Here is a 16,250-nt window from a genome sequence, read left to right as displayed (position 1 = left end):
TAAGGCAATGCAAGCTAAAATTACAGGAAATACCATTTCATACTTACTGAAATAAAGTATTGACCACAGCAAATGTAGACAGGACACGGGCCAGTTAGAGCTCCCATGGACCAATGACAGGAAGGTAAAATGGGACAACTATCTTGGAGAGTTGCTTTCAGTTTGTTGTAACATAAACTACTTCTACATTGGTCTGGCACGCCCATTCCTAAGCACTCATCCAAAGGAAGTAGGAATGTTTGACTATGAAGACTGAGCGTGGTGATGCATCCCTGTAACCCCAGGTGGAGGCAGGAAGAGTAGAAGCTTAAGGGCAACACCAGCTATTTAGCAAGTCAAGGCCAGTCAGGTTTAAACAAGACAAGCTCCCATCATGCCTCCACACCCCTTACCCTAAAAGAGATTTAAAAATAACCATGGGCTGATGAGACAGTTGAATGGGTGAAAACACTTTCCAGTAAGCCTGACAACCTGAGTGAGAGTCACCCCTGGAACCCACACGGTACAAGGGCAGAAACAAATCCCTAAAGTTTTCTTCTGATTTCCACAAGTACACACAAAGGAGAATTTTAAAACATTAAAAAACAAAAACAAAAAACCATAAGCCATCAAACCAGTAGAAAAGGATGGACACAGTCTGTTACATGTATACAATGGAGATAAGACAGAAATGAACTTCTAATACACACACCAAGGACAAATCTCAAAAACACCAAGTCAAAGAAGCCAAGAACAAAAAACAAAATAATGTGTAGCTTATTTATATGAAATTCTGAAATAGGGAGAACTAACCTAGCAAAATAAAACCAAGAGTTAGCAGCGACAGAGGTGTAGGCAGAAACAAATGGGAAAGGGTATGAAGGAACTTTCTGGAATGATGGCATAAAACATTCTATTTGAGGCTTGGGATAAACTGATATACACAACTGTCGAACTCACTGAGCTGAACAGTTAAGGGTCCTGTGATAGCTAACCTACTTCCTGCCTTGTAAGTTACAGGCTATGGGGCCAAAAGAAGCAACACTCAGCAGACGCTAAGTCCCCAGTGAGCAACCTTACAGATGAAGCCTGGAGGAGACTCACTCAGATGCTAATGGTTCTCATCACAGCCACAGGAGCCCACACAATCCTTCAGTCTTGCTAGTGAGTGACTCACAAATGAGATGAGGGCACGCCAACCACAACTAAGATAACATGCCTGTCTCTGAGATCCTATTTCCGGTCAATGTCCAGAGAAGGATGCTGGCAAAGGTAACAGAAGAAAGAAAACCAAGAAGAAACGAAGTATAAGAGAAGACAGAAGATGTTCGCAGTGTCTAGTCAGTCAAGTGTGGAAGGAGACCAAGCATGAAGCTATTCAGCATGCTTGAAGTGAGAAGGAAAACACAGGCGGAGAAGCTATGCCTCCCTGGGTATGCAGGCACATGCCTTTAATCCCAGTGCTCAGGAGACAGAGGCAGGTGAATCTCTGTTGGGGACCAGCCTGGGCTACATAGCAAGTTCCAGAACAGCCAGAGTTACATAGTGAGACCCTGTTCCCCAAAGCAAACAAAAAGAAGTTATGCCCCCACTTTTAGCCTCCTCCCCACAGTTTCCAGAAGCAGTGATAAAATTCTGCAAAGCTACAAACAGGAGCCTTGAAAGAGTATCAGGCCAAGTGGCTCATGTTCCTTATACCACCCAGCAACTTCTATTGCCACAGTCACAGCTTGAATATTTTGGCAAGGGGGGCACTGTATATCAAAATCCCTTCAGCACACTTTAATCTGGCCCCTGTGCTACAGGGGAGAAAACAACTTAAGGACTTTTCCTGTTGTCCACACGACAGCACAACCTAAGTGCAGGAAGGCTGACGGAAAACCATGTGTTTCCTGGGTAGGAAACAAAGCAACCAAGCACATGGCAGGGTTTCTGGCATTCCAACAAGGATCTGCATTGTGAAATGTCACTGTGGAAACACAGGAGACAAGCTGACTGCAAAGGAAAACAGCGGGAACTGCAAACTAGGACTGTGCGATGAGTAAGGAACTCCCTACGTGTCTGTGCATGAGCCCCAGTGCGAGGAAGCTCCAGTGCCAGCCCATCCCACTGGAGACATCGCAACTGCTCCACACTTAGGACGTGCTGGACACAAGCTATGGAACCGAAACCAACCTGCTGTCACAACTAACACTGAGAGGAGAATACACACTCAGAAAGGAAAACAAGTCTCCTGAGACCAAAGTTTACTTGCTGCTTTTCTGTAACACTAACTCGCATGCATGCACACGTACACACACAGTTTTATATTCACTTCAAATTCACCAAATGCAATCCAGAGCTCTGTACTAGTTGCTCAGTGTGCTGGCTAATTTTATGTCAACTTGACACAAGCTAAAGTCATCTGAGAGAAAGAAACTTCAACTGAGAAAATGCCTAAAATCGTGCTGTAGGCAAGCCTGAGGGCATTACTGAAGTGAGAGGGTCTGCACCACTGAGGGTGGAGCCACCCAGGGTAGGTGGCTCTGGGTATACAAGACAGCAGGCTGGGCAAGCCGTGGAGGACCAGCCAGTTTGCAGTGCTTCTCCGTGACCTCTGCTTCAGCTCCTGCTCCAGGTTCCTGCCTTGAGCTTCTGCCCGACTGCCTTCCAGGACGGACAGTTCTGTGAAGTCTAAGCAAAATAAACCCTTTCACCCCAAGGTGTTCTTGGTCATGATGTTGGTTCATCCCAGCAACAGAAACGCAACAAAGATGTTCAGAAACATGAAAAAAGCAACATGGAATATGTAAGTGTTTAAGATAAACTAAACGTTTGCCACACCACGACCTAGAAATACTAGACAAAAGTATAGCACAGAAAAGAAAGGGAACCTCCAGACGGCTAGACTTAAAAGAGGAAGTGAAAAACCGCAACAGTGCACATGACCTGACAGAATGACTGAGAGGGCTAGGAGACGGTTTTAATAACTTCCGGGCCTGGGTTTTATAAACCAAATCAAAGCAGACCTTGTCTTGGCGTTCCAGAGCCAGAGAGCCAGAATCTAAGACTCTGACTAGAGCGGACAGAAGGACTAGGGGAACACTCGATGTTGCAGGGAGCACCAAGAGCCCATCACTATTCAGGTTAGACGCAGATAGGAAGACATGTCTCTTCTGAGAAAACTCATATGGATTTGGGATTCAAGACTATAATCCTAACTATAGTACCTCAGTGTTCCAGGAATTCCAAGCCACACATTTACATTCAAAATTAGCCTAAGCCCAAGCTCAAACCAGGGCATTAAAGAAATATAAAATCAAGCCCAGTTTTGAAAAATACAGGCTAACTCCTAGCCTTAAAAGAACACCATCAAGCTGGGCAGTGGTGGCGTACGCCTTTAATACCAGTACTTGGGAGGCAGAGCCAGGTGGACCTCTGTGAGTTTGAAGCTAGCCTGGTCTACAAAGCAAGTTCCAGCACAGTCAGGACTGTCTCACAGAGAAACCCTACCTTGAAAAAAAACCAAAAAGAAAAAAAAGGAAACAAAACAAAATATTTATACCTACACCAAAGCTGAAGGAGAATAATGTAAGCTAAAGGGAATGAGTCCTGTGGCTACCACATAAAATAACTTAGAAGAAAAGAACTGGCTGGAGATAAAGGATGGAATTCCTTAACATCAAGCTGAAGACTCTAAAATTTAACAGGAAGCAATGAGGGTACATTTGGGGGAAGTAATATGATTTGAAGTGAACCGCTGCCCAATTATCCCGTAGTGACATGTTGGGTGGATGCAGGAAGAGAAACTGTGGGTTTTAAGTAAACTTAGGAAACGATTACAACAGTTCAAGGCTTTGGAAAGATTTTAGAATATCCTAAAGACAGATGTTTCAAAAAGAAAGGGACAGGAAAAAACGTTATAGAAGTGGAAATTTAATGGGCCACTATGTGGCAGGAGAGAGTGGGTGGAAAAGTATAGGGGCTAAGAATATTTAGCCACTCATCAAAGATACAATTAAAAGAACTTATTGGATTTGGTACAGGGTGGGGAGCAGAGATGATTTAGAACTCTGAGGTTTGGGCCCAAGTAAGAGCACAGAGTGCAGTACACTCCTGCCCCTGAAACATATCAGGGCTATGCAGGTGGGGTTGCTGGATTGGAGAGAAGCTTCTTAACCTACCAAGTGTCCAGGAGAAGGAAGGGAGGGGTCGTCTTGGGGATGACAGGTGTACTCCACTGTGCCCAACAATTACCACACTACAGAGACTTTCCTCGAAACCCTGGCTGTGGGGAAAGCCCTTTTTCTCCCACACTCTCCAAACAGCTGGAGTGAGGAAGGGCTCTCAATTTAAAACAGAACGTAAGGCAAGGTTTCCCATCCATCCTCAAGTCATGTTCAAGCACAGCTAATAATCAAATTGTGCTTTTATGGTCATGTTTACTAGGTCAAAAGATAGATATTTGCTTAGAATCTGTCATTTTCTCGCCTCTGTTTTTCTAGCACATCTATTTCCAAAGTTTCAAATTATTTCATTTTACATTTACAATAGATTTGCTTGAATAATAGGGCTTCGGCAAGAACCAAAGACCATGTAACTGGATACAGCAAATGCAGACTTCAGGACAGCCTGATTTTCAATGCCCAACTAAAACAATTAGAACATTACTTCTCAGCCTCTTATGGAAGAAAAATCCCTAGTTAAAATTAAAAATTTAATATATGTGAATCTTGCAATATAATTACAACCATCCACAAAACAGTACTAGGATTCTTTTATCAGAACCTTGGTCAGAACATAGGACTCACTGATAGTCATGTTCCAATGAATGGCATTCTTTCCCGACATCAGAACAGATAAGTTTCACACAAAAGTGCCTAAGACTTGTAGCATACAGAATTTTAAAAGGATCACTATTAATAATGCAGCTCCTAAATTTCTGTCTTTATAAAATTCAGTTTTTAACCTGAAATTTAACCTTTTTCTTTCTTTTTTTTTTTTTTTGGTTTTTCAAGGCAGGGCTTTCTCTGTAGCTTTGGATCCCGTCCTGGAACTAGCTCTTGTAGACGAGGCTGGCCTTGAACTCACAGAGATCCACCTGCCTCTGCCTCAGTCTCCCGAGTGCTGGGGTCACCACGCCTGGCCTGTCTATTTATTTTTGTCTGGGGAAAGGGAGGAGGTCACGAGTACCACACCTTGTGTAGATGCGATTGAACAGCCTGTGGAGTCAGTTTTCTCACCAGGTTTGGCAACAGTGCCTTTAGTGGTTGTACCATCTGTCAGCAAATATTTGTATTTAACAACAAAAAACTTCCATAAAAAAAACTGTGCATCATAAAAATGAGGGGAAAATCACTTTCCAAACAAAGTAGAGTTGAAAACAAAACCAACTGCAATTTAATATAGCTAGAAACTGCACAGAACAAAGAAATCTCAGATTAAAGACTAATCTAATTAGACAAAAGAAAATGTACAGCACCATGGTCTTAGGAGTGCTTTAAGCACCTGAGAGCTTGCTTTCCTAGGACGAATCTGCCCTCTAGTGCATGCTCAGTAATGGCTGCTGTTACTAACCAGAATACTATACTCATCCCCGAACATCACAATGCTCCCTCTAAATAAAGGTCGTCATCTCCGTCTTCAGAAGACCATTACTGTAATTAACTCTGCTAGTATAATAAATTCAAGTGCCTGTTCTATGCATGCAAAAGGACCTAAAGTACTTCACTATTTTTCACAACAAAAGTGTGGCACAATTGAGACTGCAAGAATATAACAAAAATGGCTTATAATATAGATTCTTCAGCACGCTAATTTAAATTTTTGATGACTTCTCCTACAGACCTTTTGTTGTTACGTTAATCTTTGAGACAGCATTTGCTAATATCCCTGGCTTGCCTGGAACTTGTTACGTGGATCAGGCCGGCATCAATCTTCTTGCCTCTGCCTCCCAAGTCACCATACCTACCTAGCTAGAGGTTTATTTTTAGAACAGCTTAAAAGAACCTTAAAGAGGCTGGAGATGACTCACTGGTTGAAAGCATGGGCCACTCTTGCAGGGGACCGAGGTTCAGTTCCCAGAACTTACATGGTAGTTCAGTCACTTCTAACTCCAGCTCTAAGGGATCTGACATCTTTTGGACTCTGTGAACATCAGGCACACACATGGTGCACAGACACACATGCAGGTGAAACACCCATATACACATAGTAAAAAAAAAAATTTTTTTTTTTCGAGACAGTGTTTCCCTGTAGCTTTGCAACCAGTTCTGGAACTCTTGTATACCAGGCTGGTCTCAAACTCACAGAGATCCGCCTGCCTCTGCCTCCCGAGTGCTGGGATTAAAGGTGTGTGCCACCACTGCCCACTCATATAGTAAATTTTTTTAAAAATTTAAAGATCTTATTCTAGATACTGTCTAATCCACAAATCCTTGTATGAATATACTCCAGAGCAATGAAAACAACCAATAATACAAAAGTCTACACATGAATGTCCACAGAAGCATTTATAGTAGTCAAATGTAAAATTCATTAATTAGCACACACATAAACAAAATGTACTATAGTCTTACAATTATATTATTCCACAAAGGGTATAAAAAGAAAAGTAAAGTATAGATAAATGCTACAACATGGATGAACCCTGAAGATATTATGTTAAGTCAAAAAAGCCAGACAGAGGGCTGGGGAGGTAGCTCAGTGTTTAAGAGGACTTAGTGCTCTTAGAGAAGACCCACAATGGCAGCTCACCACCACCTGTAACTCCAGTCCCACGGGATCCGACACTCACTGCCATAAGCACACACGTGGTACAGACAGATATACAGACAAACACTTATACACAGAAATTACCTAAATAAATCTCAAGGAAAAAGAGCAAATATTGGAATTCCATACATGGAATGCCCAAAATAAGCAAATACAGACCCAGAAAGTCTGTGAGTTGAGGGTGAAGATGGGAGTGACTAGTAACAGATTCAGTGTTTCTGCCTATTACTATGAATATACCCCATGAGTTTGCCAGAAACCAATGACTGGTATATTTCAAAGTGATAATTACTTACAAGTGTCACATTTTGTGTCATTAAAGTGTTGCTGTTGTTGTTGTTATTATTATTATTATTAGTTGCTTTTGCTTTGTTTTTGACCAGATTTGGTAGCACACATCTATAATCCCTGCACTCAAAACGTTGAGGCAAGAGGATCACAGGCTGGAAGCCATTGTAGCTTACATAGTCTTAAGATCCTGTTTCATAAACAAACAGTTTGAGGCAAGCATGGTCTACAGAGTAAGTTCCAGGACAGCCAAAGATACACAGAGAAACCCTGTCTCAAAAAAAAAAAACCAAAAACCAAAAAGTCAGCGGAGGCTCATGCCTTTAATCGCAGCAAGGCAGAGGCAGGAAGATCTTTGTAAGGAGGCCAGCCTGATCTACAGAGTGTTCTAGGACAGCCAGGACTGTTATACAGAGAAACCCTTTCTTAAAACAAACAAACAAACAAACAAAAAACACCCACAAAACAACCAAAAACATCATCCAATTATACATTACTAAACAGACTATTCATCATAGAATATCACTTCTAGATTTCCCATACTGTCAGAGGTCATGTTTTCCTCTATTTTTACTTATAATATTTGCCAATAGGCTTTTTACTCATGACATCGTACATATTTCTGTAGGAACCCAACTGGAGGTCTCATTCTTTGACTGAACCATTCAAAGGTCTTGACCTTGGTGTGTATGCAGGCTTTTAATATACATTCAACTGTAAACTTACCACTGGACAAAGAAAATATCAAGGTATTCAAACAACAAAACAAGGCACGTAGAGAGTCTAGTCAAATGCTAGAAACATCTCCTCTCAATACTGCAGCTATATCTGATTTCTGTTAATTTAAGTGAAATGCTAATTAATCCATCAAAAGTTAATGATTATGCTTGCTTAAAAACTAAATAAGCTCAGTTCATAATTACTAACTGCTGAGGACTCTGGGAAAGATCACCTATCAACTGTTGAGACAGAAAACTATTGACAAAGTTAGGTTCCTGGGACAGTCAAAGACATCAACAACTGACAAACCACTAGATCAGGTGTTTCTGTTAGTTTTCAGAGACCAAGTCTCATACTGTCCATGTGGACCGCAGATTCACTATGTACTCAAGGCTGGCCTTTAACTCCTGGATCCTATGCCTTCACTGCTGGATGCTAGGATTACAGTCACCATGCCCATCTATCAATTTAAGTCTTAATCTTTATATGGCTCTAGGACAAATCCTATCTTTTCTGTCTTTGGGACAAACACTACTTAAACTGACATTCCAGGAGGGTTCAAAAATAGTCTTTTTCTATGTCCAAACATCAAGAACAAGACAAAACCACATGGGAAAAATATTATCTTCCCACCTTATATTTTATTGTCTTAGTTTGTTCTCAATCTGTAAGGCTACAGCTTAACACAGTAACTCAGTAAGAATTCTGTGCTTACAGCAAGGATTGTTAAGTTTTGATGAGACTCATGGAGTAGTAAATGTGAGAGTGGAAGAAAAGAGCAAACGTGGGCCTGAAGCCTGGCTAGCTACCAGCTGGTAGAGCTAGATGCAGCAGGAATTCATGCGGAGGAAGAGAGATCAAGAGGCCTGGGTGATGTGAAGCCATGGGAATTTGGACACACTAAGTAAGCATTGTACTTTCCTCTACCAAATGTGACAGCATGATTCTGGCCTCTAATTGAAAGATGGTTTACTCCAACCCCAACACACAAACTCTGGCTTTTTATAGCCTAAATGGCGTGCTATTTTAAACATGTGGAGGAAATACATTTTCAGTTACAAACACTGGCTCCTCTGCATCTGTCCTTATTTGTTACTGAGAGATGTGGGGCAGGATGTTTTAGTCTTCTGCACTGGTTTTCCTGTATTGCTTAAATCTGTTTAGAGGAAAGGAAAACACACAATTTCTATAAACTGAAGCAGCTCTCAAAGTTGAAAGAAAAAAAAGCCATGGAAAACATTTTACTGCATTACTTTTCTTTTATATATATTAGATAACCTCTACAAACTCCTCCCTTGTAAAGACCTTCCATACTTAAGTATGTGGTATCTTTGCAGATTCTAATGTTCTCACAGATAAAATGAGTCTGAATTCCTAAGCAGATGACTTCCTTTGGCATTCCAAGCAGTTATAACTGTAAAAGTTTTCTGAGACAAGGTCAGAAACATAAGCAGATCACCCTTGAAGGCCACGTGATTTATCAGAAAATCAAGGCATAAATAATACTGCACTATACGTAATTAAAAGTCCCATATTCATGCACTTTTACTCAGATATTTAGAACATATTCTTATACTCTGGTATATTCCATTATAGCTTTCAAAGAAACTGATTTGAACAGACTTTATTTTACCCCTTTTGTAAGGGAGTCAGTAGGTCATTAATCTCCTGAAAAACAGCCGCCAGCCACAACTCCTTTTCTCAGCTGCCCTCTACCCCGGAGCTCTGTACACAGCTTCAGGACGACTTCCTCCTTAATGAACTTTAGTCAGACCCCTCTCAACCTTTTCTCAACTAAGCCTTGACATTGACCCTTGACTATGCTAGGACTGTATAGATCAGGTTTAGGAAGAATCCCACTCAGTCAATTTAAAGAGACTGTCCTATGCTGATACCCAATAGCCCCAGCTGCCTTTAATAAGAGTCTGATTAGCCGAATCTTCCATAGCAACAATACTATTAATGTATAATAGAAAAGGTGGGTAGTAGTATCTGAGAGGGGTCCTTCTTCCTTTTACCTCCCTTTCTGGGTCTCTCAAGAATCACTTCTCACATAACTGACTTGCACGTAAACCTAGGTCTCAGATTTTGCTCTTGGTAAGTGCGCCCTATGGGACATACCACTGTCATAGTATTATTCGAAGTCAGGGCGAAAAAGATGAAGGTTTGCCTGCAGAGTTTGATAGGAAAATAGAGTGGGATTTTAATGGGAGAGAAAAAAACATAAAATAAAATGTTCCTGTTTGCCAGATGAGGTGACACACACCTTTAATCCCAGCATTCAGGAGGCAGAGGCAGGGATCTTGGAGAATTTGAGATCAGCCTGGTCTACAGAGTTAGCTTCAGGCAAAGCCAGGCCTATACAGTAAGACTCTGTCTCAAAAACCACCTTCCTGTTCACAGCAAAGGTGAGTATGTTAATGAGGTGACAGCCCACCCGACCCCGCCACCTGAAGGTCAGAAGAGCAGCTGTGGAGCTCCCCTACCTAGAACTCCCTATTGCAAGTGCTAGTTGGCTAGTTAGGGCTAACCATGTGATGTGGTCTATGGTCACGTCCCTAGGGCCTACAGCCCTGGGTTTCTCTTATTTGTTTCTTACATATGCTAAGAAGACAGGAACTCTTGCTTTTTCAAAGAGAAAAACTTCAGCTAAAAATAACTAAAATATGGAAAGTGCGAAGGGAGTAAACTATCAGAGTTTCTTTCTTTTAATCATGTTTGACTGCTTTCTTTGAGACAGGGGCTCACTCTGAGACCTAGGCTGGCCTTGAACTTCTGGGCTCAAGTGATCCACCTCCACCTATCTTAGTCTCCCAAGTAGCTGGACTACAGAGTACATCCCTGTGCCCACTCGACTTTCTTATGTCCCTCTGCTATACTCAACTCAAACATTCAAAGTGCTGATGAACTGCTAATATTGCCATGCAAAAATTATCATTTTTTTTAGGTATACAATTTACATGTTCAGCTTTGTGGTTACCTTTTTCCAAGCTGGAATTATTAAATAAGCAACCTGTAGCTAATTTTTCCTAGCAAACTCTATCTGGGTAAAAACTTCCAACAAGGCAGAGCAGAAGTTTCATTCCCTATCTCAGAAAAGGAGCGGTGACAGCTGCAGTTGGAAACAGGCTCTTGCACAGAGAAGTCCCCAGTGTGCCAAGTCCACTCTGGACTGATGCAAATACTCACCCCGATCCAGCAGGGAGCGCTGGTGCTGCTGAAGGGACAACAGCCTGAGGTTTTTCTTTCTCGTTTTGCTTGAGGAAAGATTTGGCTTCCTTAGATGCAGCATCTACTTCCTTAGTCACCCTATTTCAAGAAAAGAGACAACAAATTTACAAGTGGGATAAGAAGCAAATATTGTAGCAAAGGAAATAAATGAAAACTAGGGACATACTCATTACTGAGTTTTAAATAAGTTCTGGCCGCTGAGTCTCATGATTTAAGTTCACTCTAAGAGTTGTACAAATAGGCGCTTTCCCAGACTGATATTAACAAGTAAAACAACAATGCATGAAATTTTATCCAAGTCTCCTCCATTACATCTGTCAGCGTGAAGACTCCAGCAACCACTCCTGGATCTCAGCTCACTTGGCCCTCTTCTGGCCTGCAGGCATACATGGAGGCTGAACACAGTGTACATAATAAATAAATAAATCTTTAAAAAAAAAAAAAAAGACTCAAAGGGCAAGTGAAATGTGAGATGGAGAGATGGGAGACAGAGACAAAACCATTGTCTTCATTTCAAAAAGAAAAGCAAATAACTAGAAAATACTCCACAGAAGGCTTCTTTCTTCTCTGCACCGAAAAACCCAAAGACAAAACACAATTTCCTAAAACCGAATAAATCCGAACTACTCAGGGAGGAACAGAATGTAACACAATCCTATCCAATTTCAAATCTGGAAAAACTGCATCAGATAAAACTGAGTTCTAAAAGATCAAATAAGAATACTTAAGATGCCTCATATTCCAGGTAAAGAGAGAAAGAGAAGTATGTAATGCATGCTTTGACATGCCAGGCAATAAAACATTTGGGGAATTTTGTTTAAATTCCAATCTACCAGTAAGCAGGTCCAAAATTACAGTCAGACAGTACATAATAAATATTCAAACAAAGACTGCCCACAAATGAGAGAATAAACCCTGCAAGTTTCATCTGTGAGAGCATACAAGTCTCTACCATCGTCCAGCATACATTTTCTAATGAAAGGCTCCCTCACTGCTGCATTTAATACTGTGTGCTATGGATGTGGTGTAGGAGGTCCTTTCTATGTGTTGCTTGTATTGGTTAATGAATAAAGAAACTGCCTCGGCCTGATAGGGCAGAACTTAGGTAGGCAGGGAAGATGGAACTGAATTCTTGGAGGAAGAAAGCAGAGTCAGAGCCAGACACTGGGAATTTTACCTGGTAAGCCACTGCCACGTGGCGATACACAGATTAATAGAAATGGGTTAAATTAAGATGTAAGGATTAGCCAATAAGAAACTAGAGTTAATGGGCCAAGTAGTGATTTAATTAATACAGTTTCTGTGTGGTTATTTCGGGGCTAAGCTAGCTGGGCCGCCGGGACAAACAAGCAGGCCCCCTTCTTGCAACACAGATGTCTGAGGAGTCATTCCTAGCCCCAAGATATATGAGTCCTTAAGTATCAGAACTGGAAGCAAACATCTTTAAGATGGTACCAACCACTGTGTGATTACAAGTGCACAAGACAGCCTGCCTACTTGGACCTTGTGGCCTCTGGAACTATGAGAAATTGTAACAAAACAGTTAGCTGTTTAATGCAAGTTAATAAATTTTAGGATGATTTGTCATACTGCTAAATCAATACCCGAAATAATCCTGCATCAAAATACTGGACTTAATGGAGATACAAAAATACTGGATTCAAAATAGTCCCTTGTCTTAAATAAATCTACAGAAGATTAACGTGATTAATGAAGAACTAATGTATTCTTTATTGTCTACTTCCTACCAAAGTCTACTAATACTGCAAATAAATGTAACTAAAACTATACAACATTAGCAGAAGAGATACAACAGAAAAAAAATTAATCAAACTTTCAGAAAGTAACAAACAAGCTGGCCATGGTGTACATGCCTATAGTATCTTCGTACTGGGACAGTTGAGCAGGATATCAGGAGTTCAGAGTAATCCTCAGCTACATGAGATTTTGGCTAAAAAAAAAAGGGGGGGGGGAGCAAATATCTAAGTAGCAACTGGCTTTGGTTTTCTCTGATCTTATCACATGATAGCTATGTGGAACCAATGACAAGAAAGCCACTCTGTATTACAGAACCCTAGAAAGGCTTGTTACATTTAACTATCAGGAACCTTCAAAGGTGGAAGAGAGGCAAGGACTGCTACAACCAGCTGATAGCTTGCATTAGGAACAACTAGTTTTACTTCAACACACAGGCTATGTCCCCACCACTGATAATTCAGAAGGATTCACAAGACTTAGAGAAAATGAAAACAACAGAAGGTCAGGAATGAAATGAAGCCCCATACTGAAGTTAGAGGAACTGAATGAAAAGTCACCCTTAAAGGCTGTACATTACAGAGGGCTGAGTGACAGAGCAAAGTGCTAAGCAAACCATAACGTTCGTGGTCCTACTAAGAAATAGACACTTTACTGTGCTGTGCTACTGAAGTACAGCTTGTTGCCCAACCCTAATAGAGCCTTGTCTGAATTCAAACAATCACATTTCAGAAAGAGGGGAAAATACAACAAAACAAAGTCTAGAAATGAAGGATGGGTTTCAACAAAGAGCCACAGAATACTGGATTGCCAAAGCAAACTTTAAAGGATCAACATCAAAGCACAGAGCTAAAACTTCACAATGCTATGATGTGAAGCAGCCCAAGTAACGAGGAGAGGAAAGCGGCAATCACGTGACTTATGTTTAGTTTTGTTGTTCTTGTTTCACTACAGCAAGACTCTAGTACACGCTTAAGTAAACATTTTCTGGAAAGCAACCCAAATGCTGATACTGTTAAATACTAGACACATTAAGAAATATAATATGGCTTCTTCCATCAAAAACTCACAGTCCGCAAGCCAACCAACTACAAAAGTGACATGACAGCTCCTGCCATATAACAAGAGTCACAGAGGAGGCGTGGAGAAGACAGAGCCCTCAGGAATGCCCGTGTTCATCTCTTGTGCCAAAGTATACCCATACCCACCAGAAAACACATTATATAGACTGAGGTATTTCTAAGGAATTTGATAGCTGACACAAAGTGACAGCAGATTGCTCTCTCCTGAAAGCAATCCTAAGCAACACCACTGTCTCTGCCATTGTCTCTTACAAGGCAGTGTCTCCATATATGGTCCAAGTTGGCTCTCTACTTGTGCCCAGCCTCTGGAGGTGCCAGGAAGTCACTTCACTGTTAAGAGCAGTGAAGGCTTTAGCTACCATATCACTTTTAGGTAGGAGAATGGTTAACTTGCAATCATCTCATACATGAGAGGGACTCCTGACAGGAAAAGGTCTATTATTAGCAATAATTAATTTATTTGTTTTTAGCAGAAATTCCATTTTAACTTCATTTTCACTCACTCATCTTCCTGAAACGTCTTTATTTGGACATAATTTTTCCATGACTGGTCTTTTCCAAAAGGTGAATCATTAGGAAAGTCTGAGCTCACAGGGCAGCTGGCTATGCCACAGAGGAGGGCAAGGATGATCATCTTCCTTCCCCAAGGGTTAAAAAACTACACAGTTTTCATGGAGGAAAAACAAGCAGAACAGCCAACTAGAAGACTACATGCTAACGCTACCTCATTCTTACACTTAGGAATTCTTGCACTAGCTCTTTCATGCTTCTTACTTTTCTTCTTCCTTTTTTGGCGGGGAGGGGGGTGTTTTGAGACAGGGTTTTTCTCTGTAGCCTTTGCTGTCTTAGAACTCACTTTGTAGACCAGGTTGGCCTCGAACTCAGATCTGCCTGCTTCTGCCTCCTGAGTGCTGAAACTAAAGGTGTGCACCACCACCGTCCAGCTACTCTTTCACATATCTTAAAGATGCAGTGATGCCTTCAATTTGACACAAAGACAGATAAGGAAAAAAAAATAATTTCAAGAGATTAAAAGATGTACTTAAACCCAAACACCAAGCTTGTGTCTGAGTTGTCAGTTAGTGCTCAAATCTCTTAAGATCCTTCAAGAGACTTCCTTAAAGTACCATAAACAGTATGTCTTTTTAAAAAAAGTATGGCTGGGGCTGGAGAGATGGCTCAGCAGTTAAGAGCATTGGCTACTCTTCCAGAGGTCCTGAGTTCAATTCCTAGCAACCACATGGTAGCTCACAACCACCATCTATAATGAGATCTGGTACCTTCTTCTGGCCTGCAGACATATATGAGATCTGGTACCTTCTTCTGGTCTGCAGACATATATGCAGACAGAACACTGTATACATAATAAATAAATAATTTTTCTTAACAGGCTTGCCAATCACCTGGCAGTGGTGGTGTACACCTTTAAATACAGCACTCGGGAGGTAGAGGCAGGCAGATCACTGAGTTCAAGACCACTCTGGTCTACAAAGTGAATTCCAGGACATCAAGGGCTACACAAAGAAACTGTTTTGAAAAAATAAAGCCAAAACAAACAGGCAAAGTCTTGCCAACATGGCAACTATTAACAGATTTAAATAAATACGTTATGTAACATATAAATATATATGATGTATACATATTACATCTGTATATAAACAACAATATATACATATTCCATGCTGGCCCTGATCCTCCTGCTTCTGTTCCCAAGTGCTGGGATTACAGGAGTGTACCACCACAGCAGGCTCGAACAGGCTTCTGTATCCTTATGGGAACGGAGTTTGAGAGGACACTCACTTGCTTCGTTATATATTTCTATAACATATGATTTTTAAAAAATTAGCATTTATTACTGTGAAGTGTAAATAAAATGCCTATATGTGAGAGTGTGTGTAATTAATAAAAAAACATGCACTTATCCTGTTTTTGGACAAGAGACATAGTGCTGCCCTCTTCTGACAAAGAGTACAAATGGCAGGCTCCCTGAGTACTCACCAATAGTTACAACTGCCATCGATGTGCTTTCATTGGGAGGCAAACAGTGGGGTCTCTGAGTTCAAGGCCAGCCTGGTCTACAGAGTGAGTTCCAGGACAGCCAGGGCTGCACAGAGAACCCTGTCTCAAAAACAACAAACAAGAAAAGTAAAGAGTAGTGGCCCACACATGGACTCCCAGCACTTGGGAAGCAACAGAGGAGAATCAGGAGTTCAAGGTCAGCCTGGGCTAAATTAGATTCACATCTCAAAAAAGGGGGAAAAATCTGTGACACAACGTTTATAAACAAATTTATGAAATTCATAATTTGATCAGAAATGTACTGATTTCTCAAAGCAACGGTTATTCGGCTGGTTTTGTTCTCTATGCAGACCTTCTGTAGATATTCCACACTACATGGGGGAAGTGCTCCAAGACAACACGGGCTTTGGGACACACTTTTTT

At 41.1% G+C, this 16,250-nt stretch overlaps 1 protein-coding gene across 1 annotated transcript in view; it reads right to left on the bottom strand.

Annotated features, from left to right (window-relative positions):
• Cfdp1 (chromatin remodeling protein CFDP1) overlaps positions 1–16,250 on the bottom strand; it is an 83,326-nt gene that overhangs the window by 49,879 nt on the left and 17,197 nt on the right. The window contains 1 exon segment of the mRNA XM_048437212.3: positions 10,930–11,049. Within this exon segment, the coding sequence (XP_048293169.1) occupies positions 10,930–11,049 (120 nt within the window).

The sequence above is a fragment of the Myodes glareolus genome, chromosome 22, assembly GCF_982192425.1.
Source record: "Myodes glareolus chromosome 22, mMyoGla1.1, whole genome shotgun sequence".
NCBI classification, from domain to species: Eukaryota; Metazoa; Chordata; class Mammalia; order Rodentia; family Cricetidae; genus Myodes; species Myodes glareolus.
This window is presented reverse-complemented; position numbering and strand designations above follow the sequence as displayed.